Genomic DNA, 23,150 nt, shown 5'->3' on the forward strand with positions numbered 1-23,150 from the left:
ATTCACACAGGTTAATACACACAGTACCTGGTGGACCACACACACAGGTTAATACACACAGTACCTGGTGGACCACACACACAGGTTAACACACACAGTACCTGGTGGACCATACACACAGGTTAATACACACAGTACCTGGTGGACCATACACACAGGTTAACACACACAGTACCTGGTGGACCATACACACAGGTTAATACACACAGTACCTGGTGGACCATACACACAGGTTAATTCACACAGTAGCTTGTGGACCAAACACACAGGTTAATACACACAGTACCTGGTGGACCATACACACAGGTTAACACACACAGCACCTGGTGGACCATACACATAGTACATGGTGGACCATACACACAGGTTAATACACACAGTACCTGGTGGACCATACACACAGGTTAATACACACAGTACCTGGTGGACCATACACACAGTACCTGGTGGACCATACACACAGGTTAACACACACAGTACCTGGAGGACCATACACACAGGTTAATACACACAGTACCTGGAGGACCATACACACAGGTTAAGACACACAGTACCTGGAGGACCATACACACAGGTTAATACACACAGTACCTGGTGGACCATACACACAGTACCTGGTGGACCATACACACAGGTTAATACACACAGTACCTGGTGGACCATACACACAGTACCTGGTGGACCATACACACAGGTTAATACACACAGTACCTGGTGGACCATACACACAGGTTAATACACACAGTACCTGGTGGACCATACACACAGGTTAATACACACAGTACCTGGTGGACCATACACACAGGTTAATACACACAGTACCTGGTGGACCATACACTAGGGTTAATACACACAGTACCTGGTGGACCATACACACAGTACCTGGTGGACCATAAACACAGGTAAACACAAACACTACCTGGTGGACATTCACACAGGTTAAGACACACAGTACCTGGAGGACCATACACACAGGTTAATACACACAGTACCTGGAGGACCATACACACAGGTTAATACACACAGTACCTGGAGGACCATACACACAGGTTAAGACACACAGTACCTGGAGGACCATACACACAGGTTAATACACACAGTACCTGGTGGACCATACACACGGTACCTGGTGGACCATACACACAGGTTAATACACACAGTACCTTGTGGACCATACACACAGGTTAATACACACAGTACCTGGTGGACCATACACACAGGTTAACACACACAGTACCTGGTGGACCATACACACAGGTTAACACACACAGTACCTGGTGGACATTCACACAGGTTAATACACACAGTACGTGGTGGACCACACACACAGGTTAACACACACAGTACCTGGTGGACCATACACACAGGTTAATACACACAGTACCTGGTGGACCATACACACAGGTTAATACACACAGTACCTGGTGGACCATACACACAGGTTAACACAAACAGTACCTGGTGGACCATACACGCAGGTTAATACACACAGTACCTGGTGTACCATACACACAGGTTAACACACACAGTACCTGGTGGACCATAGACACAGGTTAACACACACAGTACCTGGTGGACCATACACACAGGTTAATACACACAGTACCTGGTGGACCATACACACAGGTTAACACACACAGCACCTGGTGGACCATACACACAGTACCTGGTGGACCATACACACAGGTTAACACACACAGTACATGGTGGACCATACACACAGGTTAATACACACAGTACCTGGTGGACCATACACACAGGTTAATACACACAGCACCCGGTGGACCATACACACAGTACCTGGTGGACCATACACACAGGTTAATACACACAGTACCTGGTGGACCATACACACAGGTTAACACACACAGTACCTGGTGGACCATACACACAGGTTAATACACACAGTACCTGGTGGACCATACACACAGGTTAATTCACACAGTACCTTGTGGACCAAACACACAGGTTAATACACACAGTACCTGGTGGACCATACACACAGGTTAACACACACAGCACCTGGTGGACCATACACACAGTACATGGTGGACCATACACACAGGTTAATACACACAGTACCTGGTGGACCATACACACAGTACCTGGTGGACATTCACACAGGTTAATACACACAGTACCTGGTGGACCACACACACAGGTTAATACACACAGTACCTGGTGGACCACACACACAGGTTAACACACACAGTACCTGGTGGACCATACACACAGGTTAATACACACAGTACCTGGTGGACCATACACACAGGTTAACACACACAGTACCTGGTGGACCACACACAGAACCTGGTGGACCATACACACAGTACCTGGTGGACCATACACACAGGCTAACACACACAGTATCTGGTGGACCATACACACAGGTTAATACACACAGTACCTGGTGGACCATACACACAGGTTAACACACACAGTACCTGGTGGACCATACACACAGTACCTGGTGGACCATACACACAGGTTAATACACACAGTACCTGGTGGACCATACACACAGGTTAACACACACAGCACCTGGTGGACCATACACACAGGTTAATACACACAGTACCTGGTGGACCATACACACAGGTTAATACACACAGTACCTGGTGGACCATACACACAGGTTAATACACACAGTACCTGGTGGACCATACACACAGGTTAATACACACAGTACCTGGTGGACCATACACTAGGGTTAATACACACAGTACCTGGTGGACCATACACACAGTACCTGGTGGACCATAAACACAGGTTAAGACACACAGTACCTGGAGGACCATACACACAGGTTAATACACACAGTACCTGGTGGACCATACACACAGGTTAAAACACACAGCACATGGTGGACCATACACACAGGTTAATACACACAGTACCTGGTGGACCATACACACAGGTTAATACACACAGTACCTGGTGGACCATACACTAGGGTTAATACACACAGTACCTGGTGGACCATACACACAGTACCTGGTGGACCATAAACACAGGTAAACACAAACACTACCTGGTGGACATTCACACAGGTTAAGACACACAGTACCTGGAGGACCATACACACAGGTTAAGACACACAGTACCTGGAGGACCATACACACAGGTTAATACACACAGTACCTGGTGGACCATACACACGGTACCTGGTGGACCATACACACAGGTTAATACACACAGTACCTTGTGGACCATACACACAGGTTAACACACACAGTACCTGGTGGACCATACACACAGGTTAACACACACAGTACCTGGTGGACATTCACACAGGTTAATACACACAGTACGTGGTGGACCACACACACAGGTTAACACACACAGTACCTGGTGGACCATACACACAGGTTAATACACACAGTACCTGGTGGACCATACACACAGGTTAATACACACAGTACCTGGTGGACCATACACACAGGTTAACACAAACAGTACCTGGTGGACCATACACGCAGGTTAATACACACAGTACCTGGTGTACCATACACACAGGTTAACACACACAGTACCTGGTGGACCATAGACACAGGTTAACACACACAGTACCTGGTGGACCATACACACAGGTTAATACACACAGTACCTGGTGGACCATACACACAGGTTAATACACACAGTACCTGGTGGACCATACACACAGTACCTGGTGGACCATAAACACAGGTTAACACACACAGTACCTGGAGGACCATACACACAGGTTAATACACACAGTACCTGGTGTACCATACACACAGGTTAACACACACAGTACCTGGTGGACCATACACACAGGTTAACACACACAGTACCTGGTGGACCATACACACAGGTTAACACACACAGCACCTGGTGGACCATACACACAGTACCTGGTGGACCATACACACAGGTTAACACACACAGTACATGGTGGACCATACACACAGGTTAATACACACAGTACCTGGTGGACCATACACACAGGTTAATACACACAGCACCCGGTGGACCATACACACAGTACCTGGTGGACCATACACACAGGTTAATACACACAGTACCTGGTGGACCATACACACAGGTTAACACACACAGTACCTGGTGGACCATACACACAGGTTAATACACACAGTACCTGGTGGACCATACACACAGGTTAATTCACACAGTACCTTGTGGACCAAACACACAGGTTAATACACACAGTACCTGGTGGACCATACACACAGGTTAACACACACAGCACCTGGTGGACCATACACACAGTACATGGTGGACCATACACACAGGTTAATACACACAGTACCTGGTGGACCATACACACAGTACCTGGTGGACATACACACAGGTTCATACACACAGTACCTGGTGGCCCATACACACAGGTTAACACACACAGTACCTGGTGGAACATACACACAGGTTAAAACACACAGCACCTGGTGGACCATACACACAGGTTAATACACACAGTACCTGGTGGACCATACACACAGGTTAATACACACAGTACCTGGTGGACCATACACACAGTACCTGGTGGACCATAAACACAGCTTAACACACACAGCACCTGGTGGACCATACACACAGGTTAAAACACACAGCACCTGGTGGACCCTACACACAGGTTAATACACACAGTACCTGGTGGACCATACACACAGGTTAATACACACAGTACCTGGTGGACCATACACACAGTACCTGGAGGACCATAAACACAGGTTAATACACACAGTACCTCGAGGACCATACACACAGGTTAAGACACACAATACCTGGAGGACCATACACACAGGTTAATACACACAGTACCTGGTGGACCATACACACAGGTTAACACACACAGTAACTGGTGGACCATACACACAGTACCTGGTGGACCATACACACAGGTTAATACACACAGTACCTGGTGGACCATACACACAGGTTAACACACACAGTACCTGGTGGACCATACACACAGGTTAATACACACAGTACCTGGAGGACCATACACACAGGTTAATACACACAGTACCTGGAGGACCATACACACAGGTTAAGACACACAGTACCTGGAGGCCCATACACACAGGTTAATACACACAGTACCTGGTGGACCATACACACAGTACCTGGTGGACCATAAACACAGGTTAACACACACAGTACCTGGTGGACATTCACACAGGTTAAGACACACAGTACCTGGAGGACCATACACACAGGTTAATACACACAGTACCTGGTGGACCATACACACAGGTTAAAACACACAGCACCTGGTGGACCATACACACAGGTTAATACACACACTACCTGGTGGACCATACACACAGGTTAATACACACAGTACCTGGTGGACCATACACTAGGGTTAATACACACAGTACCTGGTGCACCATACACACAGGTTAACACACACAGCACCTGGTGGACCATACACACGGTACCTGGTGGACCATACACACAGGTTAATACACACAGTACCTGGTGGACCATACACACAGTACCTGGTGGACATACACACAGGTTAATACACACAGTACCTGGTGGACCATACACACAGGTTAACACACACAGTACCTGGTGGACCATACACACAGGTTAATACACACAGTACCTGGTGGACCATACACACAGGTTAATACACACAGTACCTGGTGGACCATACACACAGTACCTGGTGGACCATAAACACAGGTTAACACACACAGTACCTGGAGGACCATACACACAGGTTAATACACACAGTACCTGGAGGACCATACACACAGGTTAAGACACACAGTACCTGGAGGACCATACACACAGGTTAATACACACAGTACCTGGTGGACCATACACACAGTACCCGGTGGACCATACACACAGGTTAATACACACAGTACCTGGTGGACCATACACACAGGTTAATACACACATTACCTGGTGGACCATACACACAGGTTAACACACACAGTACCTGGTGGACCATACACACAGGTTAACACACACAGTACCTGGTGGACATTCACACAGGTTAATACACACAGTACCTGGTGGACCACACACACAGGTTAATACACACAGTACCTGGTGGACCACACACACAGGTTAACACACACAGTACCTGGTGGACCATACACACAGGTTAATACACACAGTACCTGGTGGACCATACACACAGGTTAACACACACAGTACCTGGTGGACCACACACAGAACCTGGTGGACCATACACACAGTACCTGGTGGACCATACACACAGGCTAACACACACAGTATCTGGTGGACCATACACACAGGTTAATACACACAGTACCTGGTGGACCATACACACAGGTTAACACACACAGTACCTGGTGGACCATACACACAGTACCTGGTGGACCATACACACAGGTTAATACACACAGTACCTGGTGGACCATACACACAGGTTAACACACACAGCACCTGGTGGACCATACACACAGGTTAATACACACAGTACCTGGTGGACCATACACACAGGTTAATACACACAGTACCTGGTGGACCATACACACAGGTTAATACACACAGTACCTGGTGGACCATACACTAGGGTTAATACACACAGTACCTGGTGGACCATACACACAGTACCTGGTGGACCATAAACACAGGTAAACACAAACACTACGTGGTGGACATTCACACAGGTTAAGACACACAGTACCTGGAGGACCATACACACAGGTTAATACACACAGTACCTGGAGGACCATACACACAGGTTAATACACACAGTACCTGGAGGACCATACACACAGGTTAAGACACACAGTACCTGGAGGACCATACACACAGGTTAATACACACAGTACCTGGTGGACCATACACACGGTACCTGGTGGACCATACACACAGGTTAATACACACAGTACCTTGTGGACCATACACACAGGTTAATACACACAGTACCTGGTGGACCATACACACAGGTTAACACACACAGTACCTGGTGGACCATACACACAGGTTAACACACACAGTACCTGGTGGACATTCACACAGGTTAATACACACAGTACGTGGTGGACCACACACACAGGTTAACACACACAGTACCTGGTGGACCATACACACAGGTTAATACACACAGTACCTGGTGTACCATACACACAGGTTAACACACACAGTACCTGGTGGACCATAGACACAGGTTAACACACACAGTACCTGGTGGACCATACACACAGGTTAATACACACAGTACCTGGTGGACCATACACACAGGTTAACACACACAGCACCTGGTGGACCATACACACAGTACCTGGTGGACCATACACACAGGTTAACACACACAGTACATGGTGGACCATACACACAGGTTAATACACACAGTACCTGGTGGACCATACACACAGGTTAATACACACAGCACCCGGTGGACCATACACACAGTACCTGGTGGACCATACACACAGGTTAATACACACAGTACCTGGTGGACCATACACACAGGTTAACACACACAGTACCTGGTGGACCATACACACAGGTTAATACACACAGTACCTGGTGGACCATACACACAGGTTAATTCACACAGTACCTTGTGGACCAAACACACAGGTTAATACACACAGTACCTGGTGGACCATACACACAGGTTAACACACACAGCACCTGGTGGACCATACACACAGTACATGGTGGACCATACACACAGGTTAATACACACAGTACCTGGTGGACCATACACACAGTACCTGGTGGACATACACACAGGTTCATACACACAGTACCTGGTGGCCCATACACACAGGTTAACACACACAGTACCTGGTGGAACATACACACAGGTTAATACACACAGTACCTGGTGGACCATACACACAGGTTAATACACACAGTACCTGGTGGACCATACACACAGGTTAAAACACACAGCACCTGGTGGACCATACACACAGGTTAATACACACAGTACCTGGTGGACCATACACACAGGTTAATACACACAGTACCTGGTGGACCATACACACAGTACCTGGTGGACCATAAACACAGCTTAACACACACAGCACCTGGTGGACCATACACACAGGTTAAAACACACAGCACCTGGTGGACCCTACACACAGGTTAATACACACAGTACCTGGTGGACCATACACACAGGTTAATACACACAGTACCTGGTGGACCATACACACAGTACCTGGAGGACCATAAACACAGGTTAATACACACAGCACCTCGAGGACCATACACAGAGGTTAAGACACACAATACCTGGAGGACCATACACACAGGTTAATACACACAGTACCTGGTGGACCATACACACAGGTTAACACACACAGTAACTGGTGGACCATACACACAGGTTAATACACACAGTACCTGGAGGACCATACACACAGGTTAACACACACAGTATCTGGTGGACCATACACACAGTATCTTGTGGACCATACACACAGTACCTGGTGGACCATACACACAGGTTAATTCACACAGTACCTGGTGGACCAAACACACAGGTTAATACACACAGTACCTGGTGGACCATACACACAGTACCTGGTGGACCATACACACAGGTTAATACACACAGTACCTGGTTGACCATACACACAGGTTAACACACACAATACCTGGTGGACCATACACACAGGTTAATACACACAGTACCTGGTGGACCATCCACACAGTACCTGGTAGACCATACACACAGTACCTGGTGGACCATACACACAGGTTAACACACACAGTACCTGGTGGACCATACACACTGGTTTACACACACAGTACCTGGTGGACCACACACAGCACCTGGTGGACCATACACACAGGTTAATACACACAGTACCTGGTGGACCATACACACAGGTTAATACACACAGTACCTGGTGGACCATACACACAGGTTAACACACACAGTACCTGGTGGACCATACACACAGGTTAATACACACAGTACCTGGTGTACCATACACACAGGTTAACAAACATAGTACCTGGTGGACTATACACACAGGTTAACACACACAGTACCTGGTGGACCATACACACAGGTTAATACACACAGTACCTGGTGGACCATACACACAGTACCTGGTGGACCATACACACAGGTTAATACACACAGTACCTGGTGGACCATACACACAGGTTAACACACACAGTACCTGGTGGACCATACACACAGGTTAATACACACAGTACCTGGAGGACCATACACACAGTTTAAGACACACAATACCTGGAGGACCATACACACAGGTTAATACACACAGTACCTGGTGGACCATACACACAGTACCTGGTGGACCATACACACAGGTTAATACACACAGTACCTGGTGGACCATACACACAGGTTAATACACACAGTACCTGGTGGACCATACACACAGGTTAACACACACAGTACCTGGTGGACCATACACACAGGTTAACACACACAGTACCTGGTGGACATTCACACAGGTTAATACACACAGTACATGGTGGACCATACACACAGGTTAATACACACAGTACCTGGTGGACCACACACACAGGTTAACACACACAGTACCTGGTGGACCATACACACAGGTTAATACACACAGTACCTGGTGGACCATACACACAGTACCCGGTGGACCATACACACAGGTTAATACACACAGTACCTGGTGGACCATACACACAGGTTAATACACACATTACCTGGTGGACCATACACACAGGTTAACACACACAGTACCTGGTGGACCATACACACAGGTTAACACACACAGTACCTGGTGGACATTCACACAGGTTAATACACACAGTACCTGGTGGACCACACACACAGGTTAATACACACAGTACCTGGTGGACCACACACACAGGTTAACACACACAGTACCTGGTGGACCATACACACAGGTTAATACACACAGTACCTGGTGGACCATACACACAGGTTAACACACACAGTACCTGGTGGACCACACACAGAACCTGGTGGACCATACACACAGTACCTGGTGGACCATACACACAGGCTAACACACACAGTATCTGGTGGACCATACACACAGGTTAATACACACAGTACCTGGTGGACCATACACACAGGTTAACACACACAGTACCTGGTGGACCATACACACAGTACCTGGTGGACCATACACACAGGTTAATACACACAGTACCTGGTGGACCATACACACAGGTTAACACACACAGCACCTGGTGGACCATACACACAGGTTAATACACACAGTACCTGGTGGACCATACACACAGGTTAATACACACAGTACCTGGTGGACCATACACACAGGTTAATACACACAGTACCTGGTGGACCATACACTAGGGTTAATACACACAGTACCTGGTGGACCATACACACAGTACCTGGTGGACCATAAACACAGGTAAACACAAACACTACGTGGTGGACATTCACACAGGTTAAGACACACAGTACCTGGAGGACCATACACACAGGTTAATACACACAGTACCTGGAGGACCATACACACAGGTTAATACACACAGTACCTGGAGGACCATACACACAGGTTAAGACACACAGTACCTGGAGGACCATACACACAGGTTAATACACACAGTACCTGGTGGACCATACACACGGTACCTGGTGGACCATACACACAGGTTAATACACACAGTACCTTGTGGACCATACACACAGGTTAATACACACAGTACCTGGTGGACCATACACACAGGTTAACACACACAGTACCTGGTGGACCATACACACAGGTTAACACACACAGTACCTGGTGGACATTCACACAGGTTAATACACACAGTACGTGGTGGACCACACACACAGGTTAACACACACAGTACCTGGTGGACCATACACACAGGTTAATACACACAGTACCTGGTGTACCATACACACAGGTTAACACACACAGTACCTGGTGGACCATAGACACAGGTTAACACACACAGTACCTGGTGGACCATACACACAGGTTAATACACACAGTACCTGGTGGACCATACACACAGGTTAACACACACAGCACCTGGTGGACCATACACACAGTACCTGGTGGACCATACACACAGGTTAACACACACAGTACATGGTGGACCATACACACAGGTTAATACACACAGTACCTGGTGGACCATACACACAGGTTAATACACACAGCACCCGGTGGACCATACACACAGTACCTGGTGGACCATACACACAGGTTAATACACACAGTACCTGGTGGACCATACACACAGGTTAACACACACAGTACCTGGTGGACCATACACACAGGTTAATACACACAGTACCTGGTGGACCATACACACAGGTTAATTCACACAGTACCTTGTGGACCAAACACACAGGTTAATACACACAGTACCTGGTGGACCATACACACAGGTTAACACACACAGCACCTGGTGGACCATACACACAGTACATGGTGGACCATACACACAGGTTAATACACACAGTACCTGGTGGACCATACACACAGTACCTGGTGGACATACACACAGGTTCATACACACAGTACCTGGTGGCCCATACACACAGGTTAACACACACAGTACCTGGTGGAACATACACACAGGTTAATACACACAGTACCTGGTGGACCATACACACAGGTTAATACACACAGTACCTGGTGGACCATACACACAGGTTAAAACACACAGCACCTGGTGGACCATACACACAGGTTAATACACACAGTACCTGGTGGACCATACACACAGGTTAATACACACAGTACCTGGTGGACCATACACACAGTACCTGGTGGACCATAAACACAGCTTAACACACACAGCACCTGGTGGACCATACACACAGGTTAAAACACACAGCACCTGGTGGACCCTACACACAGGTTAATACACACAGTACCTGGTGGACCATACACACAGGTTAATACACACAGTACCTGGTGGACCATACACACAGTACCTGGAGGACCATAAACACAGGTTAATACACACAGCACCTCGAGGACCATACACACAGGTTAAGACACACAATACCTGGAGGACCATACACACAGGTTAATACACACAGTACCTGGTGGACCATACACACAGGTTAACACACACAGTAACTGGTGGACCATACACACAGGTTAATACACACAGTACCTGGAGGACCATACACACAGGTTAACACACACAGTATCTGGTGGACCATACACACAGTACCTGGTGGAACATACACACAGGTTAAAACACACAGTATCTGGTGGACCATACACACAGTATCTTGTGGACCATACACACAGTACCTGGTGGACCATACACACAGGTTAATTCACACAGTACCTGGTGGACCAAACACACAGGTTAATACACACAGTACCTGGTGGACCATACACACAGTACCTGGTGGACCATACACACAGGTTAATACACACAGTACCTGGTTGACCATACACACAGGTTAACACACACAATACCTGGTGGACCATACACACAGGTTAATACACACAGTACCTGGTGGACCATCCACACAGTACCTGGTAGACCATACACACAGTACCTGGTGGACCATACACACAGGTTAACACACACAGTACCTGGTGGACCATACACACTGGTTTACACACACAGTACCTGGTGGACCACACACAGCACCTGGTGGACCATACACACAGGTTAATACACACAGTACCTGGTGGACCATACACACAGGTTAATACACACAGTACCTGGTGGACCATACACACAGGTTAACACACACAGTACCTGGTGGACCATACACACAGGTTAATACACACAGTACCTGGTGTACCATACACACAGGTTAACAAACATAGTACCTGGTGGACTATACACACAGGTTAACACACACAGTACCTGGTGGACCATACACACAGGTTAATACACACAGTACCTGGTGGACCATACACACAGTACCTGGTGGACCATACACACAGGTTAATACACACAGTACCTGGTGGACCATACACACAGGTTAACACACACAGTACCTGGTGGACCATACACACAGGTTAATACACACAGTACCTGGAGGACCATACACACAGTTTAAGACACACAATACCTGGAGGACCATACACACAGGTTAATACACACAGTACCTGGTGGACCATACACACAGTACCTGGTGGACCATACACACAGGTTAATACACACAGTACCTGGTGGACCATACACACAGGTTAATACACACAGTACCTGGTGGACCATACACACAGGTTAACACACACAGTACCTGGTGGACCATACACACAGGTTAACACACACAGTACCTGGTGGACATTCACACAGGTTAATACACACAGTACATGGTGGACCATACACACAGGTTAATACACACAGTACCTGGTGGACCATACACACCGTACCTGGTGGACATACACACAGGTTCATACACACAGTACCTGGTGGCCCATACACACAGGTTAACACACACAGTACCTGGTGGAACATACACACAGGTTAATACACACAGTACCTGGTGGACCATACACACAGGTTAAAACACACAGCACCTGGTGGACCATACACACAGGTTAATACACACAGTACCTGGTGGAGCATACACACAGGTTAATACACACAGTACCTGGTGGACCATACACACAGTACCTGGTGGACCATAAACACAGCTTAACACACACAGCACCTGGTGGACCATACACACAGGTTAAAACACACAGCACCTGGTGGACCATACACACAGGTTAATACACACAGTACCTGGTGGACCATACACACAGGTTAATACACACAGTACCTGGTGGACCATACACACAGTACCTGGAGGACCATAAACACAGGTTTATACACACAGTACCTCGAGGACCATACACACAGGTTAAGACACACAATACCTGGAGGACCATACACACAGGTTAATACACACAGTACCTGGTGGACCATACACACAGGTTAACACACACAGTAACTGGTGGACCATACACACAGGTTAATACACACAGTACCTGGAGGACCATACACACAGGTTAACACACACAGTATCTGGTGGACCATACACACAGTACCTGGTGGAACATACACACAGGTTAAAACACACAGTATCTGGTGGACCATACACACAGTATCTGGTGGACCATACACACAGTACCTGGTGGACCATACACACAGGTTAATTCACACAGTACCTGGTGGACCAAACACACAGGTTAATACACACAGTACCTGGTGGACCATACACACAGTACCTGGTGGACCATACACACAGGTTAATACACACAGTACCTGGTTGACCATACACACAGGTTAACACACACAATACCTGGTGGACCATACACACAGGTTAATACACACAGTACCTGGTGGACCATACACACAGTACCTGGTAGACCATACACACAGTACCTGGTGGACCATACACACTGGTTTACACACACAGTACCTGGTGGACCACACACAGCACCTGGTGGACCATACACACAGGTTAATACACACAGTACCTGGTGGACCATACACACAGGTTAATACACACAGTACCTGGTGGACCATACACACAGGTTAACACACACAGTACCTGGTGGACCATACACACAGGTTAATACACACAGTACCTGGTGTACCATACACACAGGTTAACAAACACAGTACCTGGTGGAACATACACACAGGTTAACACACACAGTACCTGGTGGACCATACACACAGGTTAATACACACAGTACCTGGTGGACCATACACACAGTACCTGGTGGACCATACACACAGGTTAATACACACAGTACCTGGTGGACCATACACACAGGTTAACACACACAGTACCTGGTGGACCATACACACAGGTTAATACACACAGTACCTGGAGGACCATACACACAGGTTAAGACACACAGTACCTGGAGGACCATACACACAGGTTAAGACACACAATACCTGGAGGACCATACACACAGGTTAATACACACAGTACCTGGTGGACCATACACACAGTACCTGGTGGACCATACACACAGGTTAATACACACAGTACCTGGTGGACCATACACACAGGTTAATACACACAGTACCTGGTGGACCATACACACAGGTTAACACACACAGTACCTGGTGGACCATACACACAGGTTAACACACACAGTACCTGGTGGACATTCACACAGGTTAATACACACAGTACCTGGTGGACCATACACACAGGTTAATACACACAGTACCTGGTGGACCATACACACAGGTTAATACACACAGTACGTGGTGGACCACACACACAGGTTAACACACACAGTACCTGGTGGACCATACACACAGGTTAACACACACAGTACCTTGTGGACATTCACACAGGTTAATACACACAGTACCTGGTGGACCATACACACAGGTTAATACACACAGTACCTGGTGGACCACACACAGTCATTGGTGGACCATACACACAGTACCTGGTGGACCATACACACAGGTTAACAAACACAGTACCTGGTGGACCATACACACAGTACCTGGTGGACCATACACACAGGTTAATACACACAGTACTTGGTGGACCATACACACAGGTTAATACACACAGTACGTGGTGGACCACACACACAGGTTAATACACACAGTACGTGGTGGACCACACACACAGGTTAACACACACAGTACCTGGTGGACCATACACACAGGTTAATACACACAGTACCTGGTGGACCATACACACAGGTTAATACACACAGTACCTGGTGGACCATACACACAGGTTAATACACACAGTACCTGGTGGACCACACACAGTCCTTGGTGGACCATACACACAGTACCTGGTGGACCATACACACAGGTTAACAAACACAGTACCTGGTGGACCATACACACAGTACCTGGTGGACCATACACACAGGTTAATACACACAGTACCTGGTGTACCATACACACAGGTTAATACACACAGTACCTGGTGGACCATACACACAGGTTAACACACACAGTACCTGGTGGACCATACACACAGTACCTGGTGGACCATACACACAGGTTAATACACACAGTACCTGGTGGACCATACACACAGGTTAATACACACAGTACCTGGTGGACCATACACACAGGTTAACACACACATTACCTAGTGGACCATACACACAGTACCTGGTGGACCATACACACAGTACCTGAAGGACCATAAACACAGGTTAACACACACAGTACCTGGTGGACCATACACACAGGTTAACACACACAGTACCTGGTGGACCATACACACAGGTTAATACACACAGTACCTGGTGGACCATACACACAGTACCTGGTGGACATACACACAGGTTAATACACACAGTACCTGGTGGACCATACACACAGGTTAATACACACAGTACCTGGTGGACCATACACACAGGTTAATACACACAGTACCTGGTGGACCATACACACAGTACCTGGTGGACCATACACACAGGTTAACACACACAGTACCTGGAGGACCATACACACAGGTTAATACACACAGTACCTGGAGGACCATACACACAGGTTAACACACACAGTACCTGGAGGACCATACACACAGGTTAATACACACAGTACCTGGAGGACCATACACACAGGTTAATACACACAGTACCTGGAGGACCATACACACAGGTTAACACACACAGTACCTGGAGGACCATACACACAGGTTAATACACACAGTACCTGGTGGACCATACACACAGGTTAATACACACAGTACCTGGTGGACCATACACACAGTACCTGGTGGACCATACACACAGGTTAATACACACAGTACCTGGTGGACCATACACACAGGTTAATACACACAGAACCTGGAGGACCATACACACAGGTTAATACACACAGTACCTGGTGGACCATACACACAGGTTAATACACACAGTACCTGGAGGACCATACACACAGGTTAATACACACAGTACCTGGAGGACCATACACACAGGTTAACACACACAGTACCTGGAGGACCATACACACAGGTTAACACACACAGTACCTGGTGGAACATACACACAGGTTAACACACACAGTACCTGGTGGACCATACACACAGTACCTGGTGGACCATACACACAGTACCTGGTGGACCACACACACAGTACCTGGTGGACCACACACACAGGTTAACACACACAGCACCTGGTGGACCATACACACAGGTTAACACACACAGTACCTGGTGGACCACACACTGCACCTGGTGGACCTTACACACAGGTTAATACACACAGTACCTGGTGGACAATACAGACAGGTTAATACACACAGTACCTGGTGGACCATACACACAGGTTAATACACACAGTACCTGGTGGACCATACACACCGTACCTGGTGGACATACACACAGGTTCATACACACAGTACCTGGTGGCCCATACACACAGGTTAACACACACAGTACCTGGTGGAACATACACACAGGTTAATACACACAGTACCTGGTGGACCATACACACAGGTTAAAACACACAGCACCTGGTGGACCATACACACAGGTTAATACACACAGTACCTGGTGGACCATACACACAGGTTAATACACACAGTACCTGGTGGACCATACACACAGTACCTGGTGGACCATAAACACAGCTTAACACACACAGCACCTGGTGGACCATACACACAGGTTAAAACACACAGCACCTGGTGGACCATACACACAGGTTAATACACACAGTACCTGGTGGACCATACACACAGGTTAATACACACAGTACCTGGTGGACCATACACACAGTACCTGGAGGACCATAAACACAGGTTAATACACACAGTACCTCGAGGACAATACACACAGGTTAAGACACACAATACCTGGAGGACCATACACACAGGTTAATACACACAGTACCTGGTGGACCATACACACAGGTTAACACACACAGTAACTGGTGGACCATACACACAGGTTAATACACACAGTACCTGGAGGACCATACACACAGGTTAACACACACAGTATCTGGTGGACCATACACACAGTACCTGGTGGAACATACACACAGGTTAAAACACACAGTATCTGGTGGACCATACACACAGTATCTGGTGGACCATACACACAGTACCTGGTGGACCATACACACAGGTTAATTCACACAGTACCTGGTGGACCAAACACACAGGTTAATACACACAGTACCTGGTGGACCATACACACAGTACCTGGTGGACCATACACACAGGTTAATACACACAGTACCTGGTTGACCATACACACAGGTTAACACACACAATACCTGGTGGACCATACACACAGGTTAATACACACAGTACCTGGTGGACCATACACACAGTACCTGGTAGACCATACACACAGTACCTGGTGGACCATACACACTGGTTTACACACACAGTACCTGGTGGACCACACACAGCACCTGGTGGACCATACACACAGGTTAATACACACAGTACCTGGTGGACCATACACACAGGTTAATACACACAGTACCTGGTGGACCATACACACAGGTTAACACACACAGTACCTGGTGGACCATACACACAGGTTAATACACACAGTACCTGGTGTACCATACACACAGGTTAACAAACACAGTACCTGGTGGACCATACACACAGGTTAACACACACAGTACCTGGTGGACCATACACACAGGTTAATACACACAGTACCTGGTGGACCATACACACAGTACCTGGTGGACCATACACACAGGTTAATACACTTAGTACCTGGTGGACCATACACACAGGTTAACACACACAGTACCTGGTGGACCATACACACAGGTTAATACACACAGTACCTGGAGGACCATACACACAGGTTAAGACACACAGTACCTGGAGGACCATACACACAGGTTAAGACACACAATACCTGGAGGACCATACACACAGGTTAATACACACAGTACCTGGTGGACCATACACACAGTACCTGGTGGACCATACACACAGGTTAATACACACAGTACCTGGTGGACCATACACACAGGTTAATACACACAGTACCTGGTGGACCATACACACAGGTTAACACACACAGTACCTGGTGGACCATACACACAGGTTAACACACACAGTACCTGGTGGACATTCACACAGGTTAATACACACAGTACCTGGTGGACCATACACACAGGTTAATACACACAGTACCTGGTGGACCATACACACAGGTTAATACACACAGTACGTGGTGGACCACACACACAGGTTAACACACACAGTACCTGGTGGACCATACACACAGGTTAACACACACAGTACCTTGTGGACATTCACACAGGTTAATACACACAGTACCTGGTGGACCATACACACAGGTTAATACGCACAGTACCTGGTGGACCATACACACAGGTTAATACACACAGTACGTGGTGGACCACACACACAGGTTAACACACACAGCACCTGGTGGACCATACACACAGGTTAATACACACAGTACCTGGTGGACCATACACACAGGTTAATACACACAGTACCTGTGGACCATACACACAGGTTAATACACACAGTACCTGGTGGACCACACACAGTCATTGGTGGACCATACACACAGTACCTGGTGGACCATACACACAGGTTAACAAACACAGTACCTGGTGGACCATACACACAGTACCTGGTGGACCATACACACAGGTTAATTCACACAGTACTTGGTGGACCATACACACAGGTTAATACACACAGTACGTGGTGGACCACACACACAGGTTAACACACACAGTACCTGGTGGACCATACACACAGGTTAATACACACAGTACCTGGTGGACCATACACACAGGTTAATACACACAGTACCTGGTGGACCATACACACAGGTTAATACACACAGTACCTGGTGGACCACACACAGTCCTTGGTGGACCATACACACAGTACCTGGTGGACCATACACACAGGTTAACAAACACAGTACCTGGTGGACCATACACACAGTACCTGGTGGACCATACACACAGGTTAATACACAGTACCTGGTGTACCATACACACAGGTTAATACACACAGTACCTGGTGGACCATACACACAGGTTAACACACACAGTACCTGGTGGACCATACACACAGTACCTGGTGGACCATACACACAGGTTAATACACACAGTACCTGGTGGACCATACACACAGGTTAATACACACAGTACCTGGTGGACCATACACACAGGTTAACACACACATTACCTAGTGGACCATACACACAGGTTAATACACACAGTACCTGGTGGACCATACACACAGTACCTGAAGGACCATAAACACAGGTTAACACACACAGTACCTGGTGGACCATACACACAGGTTAACACACACAGTACCTGGTGGACCATACACACAGGTTAATACACACAGTACCTGGTGGACCATACACACAGTACCTGGTGGACATACACACAGGTTAATACACACAGTACCTGGTGGACCATACACACAGGTTAATACACACAGTACCTGGTGGACCATACACACAGGTTAATACACACAGTACCTGGTGGACCATACACACAGTACCTGGTGGACCATACACACAGTACCTGGAGGACCATACACACAGGTTAATACACACAGTACCTGGAGGACCATACACACAGGTTAACACACACAGTACCTGGAGGACCATACACACAGGTTAATACACACAGTACCTGGAGGACCATACACACAGGTTAATACACACAGTACCTGGAGGACCATACACACAGGTTAACACACACAGTACCTGGAGGACCATACACACAGGTTAATACACACAGTACCTGGTGGACCATACACACAGGTTAATACACACAGTACCTGGTGGACCATACACACAGTACCTGGTGGACCATACACACAGGTTAATACACACAGTACCTGGTGGACCATACACACAGGTTAATACACACAGTACCTGGAGGACCATACACACAGGTTAATACACACAGTACCTGGAGGACCATACACACAGGTTAACACACACAGTACCTGGAGGACCATACACACAGGTTAACACACACAGTACCTGGTGGAACATACACACAGGTTAACACACACAGTACCTGGTGGACCATACACACAGTACCTGGTGGACCATACACACAGTACCTGGTGGACCATACACACAGTACCTGGTGGACCACACACACAGGTTAACACACACAGCACCTGGTGGACCATACACACAGGTTAACACACACAGTACCTGGTGGACCACACACTGCACCTGGTGGACCTTACACACAGGTTAATACACACAGTACCTGGTGGACCATACACACAGGTTAATACACACAGTGCCTGGTGGACCATACACACAGGTTAACACACCTTGCGGAACTTCTCCAGGTGTTTGGTTTCCGGGTCGAGTTCCTGAGAGACGTCCTTCAACCAGAGCAGCGCTCCACGGTATTCCGTCCTGGATTTCTCCATCCGGGTCACGGTCAGGAGTGTGTCAGCGATCGCACGCCGCCGAAACGTCTCCACCTCCTGCTCCATCCGCTGTAGGGGCCGGCACAGGACCAGCCTGACACATACACATAGCAGATCCAGTATTAACTCTGGGGACGGGCACAGGACCAGCCTGACACATAAACATAGCAGATCCAGTATTAACTCTGGGAACGGGCACAGGACCAGCCTGACACATAAACATAGCAGATCCAGTATTAACTCTGGCGGCAGGCACAGGACCAGCCTGACACATAAAGATTATCATAGCAGATCCAGTATTAACTCTGAGGACGAGCACAGGACCAGCCTGACACATAAACATAGCAGATCCAGTATTAACTCTGGGGGCCGACACAGGACCAGCCTGACACATTAACATAGCAGATCCAGTATTAACTCTGGGGACGGGCACAGGACCAGCCTGAGACATGAACATAACAGATCCAGTATTAACTCTGGGGGCCGGCACAGGACCAGCCTGACACATTAACATAACAGATCCAGTATTAACTCTGGGGAATGGCACAGGACCAGCCTGACCATTAACATAGCAGATCCAGTATTAACTCTGGGGACGGCACAGGACCAGCCTGACACATAAACTTTAACATAGCAGATCCAGCATTAACTCTGGGGACGGGCACAGGACCAGCCTGACACATAAACATAGCAGATCCAGTATTAACTCTGGGGACGGGCACAGGACAAGCCTGACACATAAAAATTAGCATAGCAGATCCGGTATTAACTCTGGGGACGGGCACAGGACCAGCCTGACACATAAACATAGCAGATCCAGAATTAACTCTGGGGGCCAGCACAGGACCAGCCTGACACATAAACGTAGCAGAACCAGATTTAACTCTGGGGACGGGCACAGGACCAGCCTGACACATAAACATTAGCATAGCAGGTCCGGTATTAACTCTGGGGCCGGCACAGGACCAGCCTGTCACATAAACATAGCAGATCCAGTATTAACTCTGGGGACGGGCATAGGAAGAGCCTGACACATAAACATAGCAGATCCAGTATTAACTCTGGGGGCAAGCACAGGACCAGCCTGACACATAAACATTAGCATAGCAGATCCAGTATTATTAACTCTGGGGGCCAGCACAGGACCAGCCTGACACATAAACATTAACATAGCAGATCCAGTATTATTAACTCTGGGGACGGACACAGGACCAGCCTGACACATAAACATAGCAGATCCAGTATTAACTCTGGGGGCGGGCACAGGACCAGCCTGACACATAAACATAGCAGATCCAGCATTAAATCTGGGGGCGGGCACAGGACCAGCCTGGCACATAAACATAGCAGATCCAGTATTAACTCTGGGGGCTGGCACAGGACCAGCCTGACACATAAACATAGCAGATCCAGTATTAACTCTGGGGACGGGCACAGGACCAGCCTGACACATAAACATTAACATAGCAGATCCAGTATTAACTCTGGGGGCGGGCACAGGACCAGCCTGACACATAAACATTAACATAGCAGATCCAGTATTAACTCTGGGGATGGGCACAGGACCAGCCTGACACATAAACATAGCAGATCCAGTATTAACTCTGGGGGCCGGGCACAGGACCAGCCTGACACATAAACATTAGCATAGCAGATCCAGTATTAACTCTGGGGATAGGCACAGGACCAGCCTGACACATTAACATTAACATAGCAGATCCAGTATTAACTCTGTGGATGGGCACAGGACCAGCCTGACACATAAACATTAGCATAGCAGATACAGTATTAACTCTGGGGATGGGCCAGGAACAGCCTGACACATTAACATTAAAATAGCAGATCCAGAATTAACT

The 23,150-nt window shown here is 47.7% G+C and overlaps 1 protein-coding gene across 4 annotated transcripts in view; it reads right to left on the reverse strand.

Annotated features, from left to right (window-relative positions):
• Positions 1–23,150, reverse strand: part of ical1 (islet cell autoantigen 1-like) — a 308,200-nt gene that overhangs the window by 138,523 nt on the left and 146,527 nt on the right. For all 4 annotated transcript variants that reach the window (XM_045699658.1, XM_045699659.1, XM_045699657.1 and 1 more), the window contains one exon: positions 21,193–21,388. In XM_045699658.1, the coding sequence (XP_045555614.1) occupies positions 21,193–21,388 (196 nt within the window). The remainder of the gene's footprint in view (positions 1–21,192; positions 21,389–23,150) is intronic.

Source organism: Salmo salar, chromosome ssa17 (assembly GCF_905237065.1).
Source record: "Salmo salar chromosome ssa17, Ssal_v3.1, whole genome shotgun sequence".
NCBI lineage: Eukaryota > Metazoa > Chordata > Actinopteri > Salmoniformes > Salmonidae > Salmo > Salmo salar.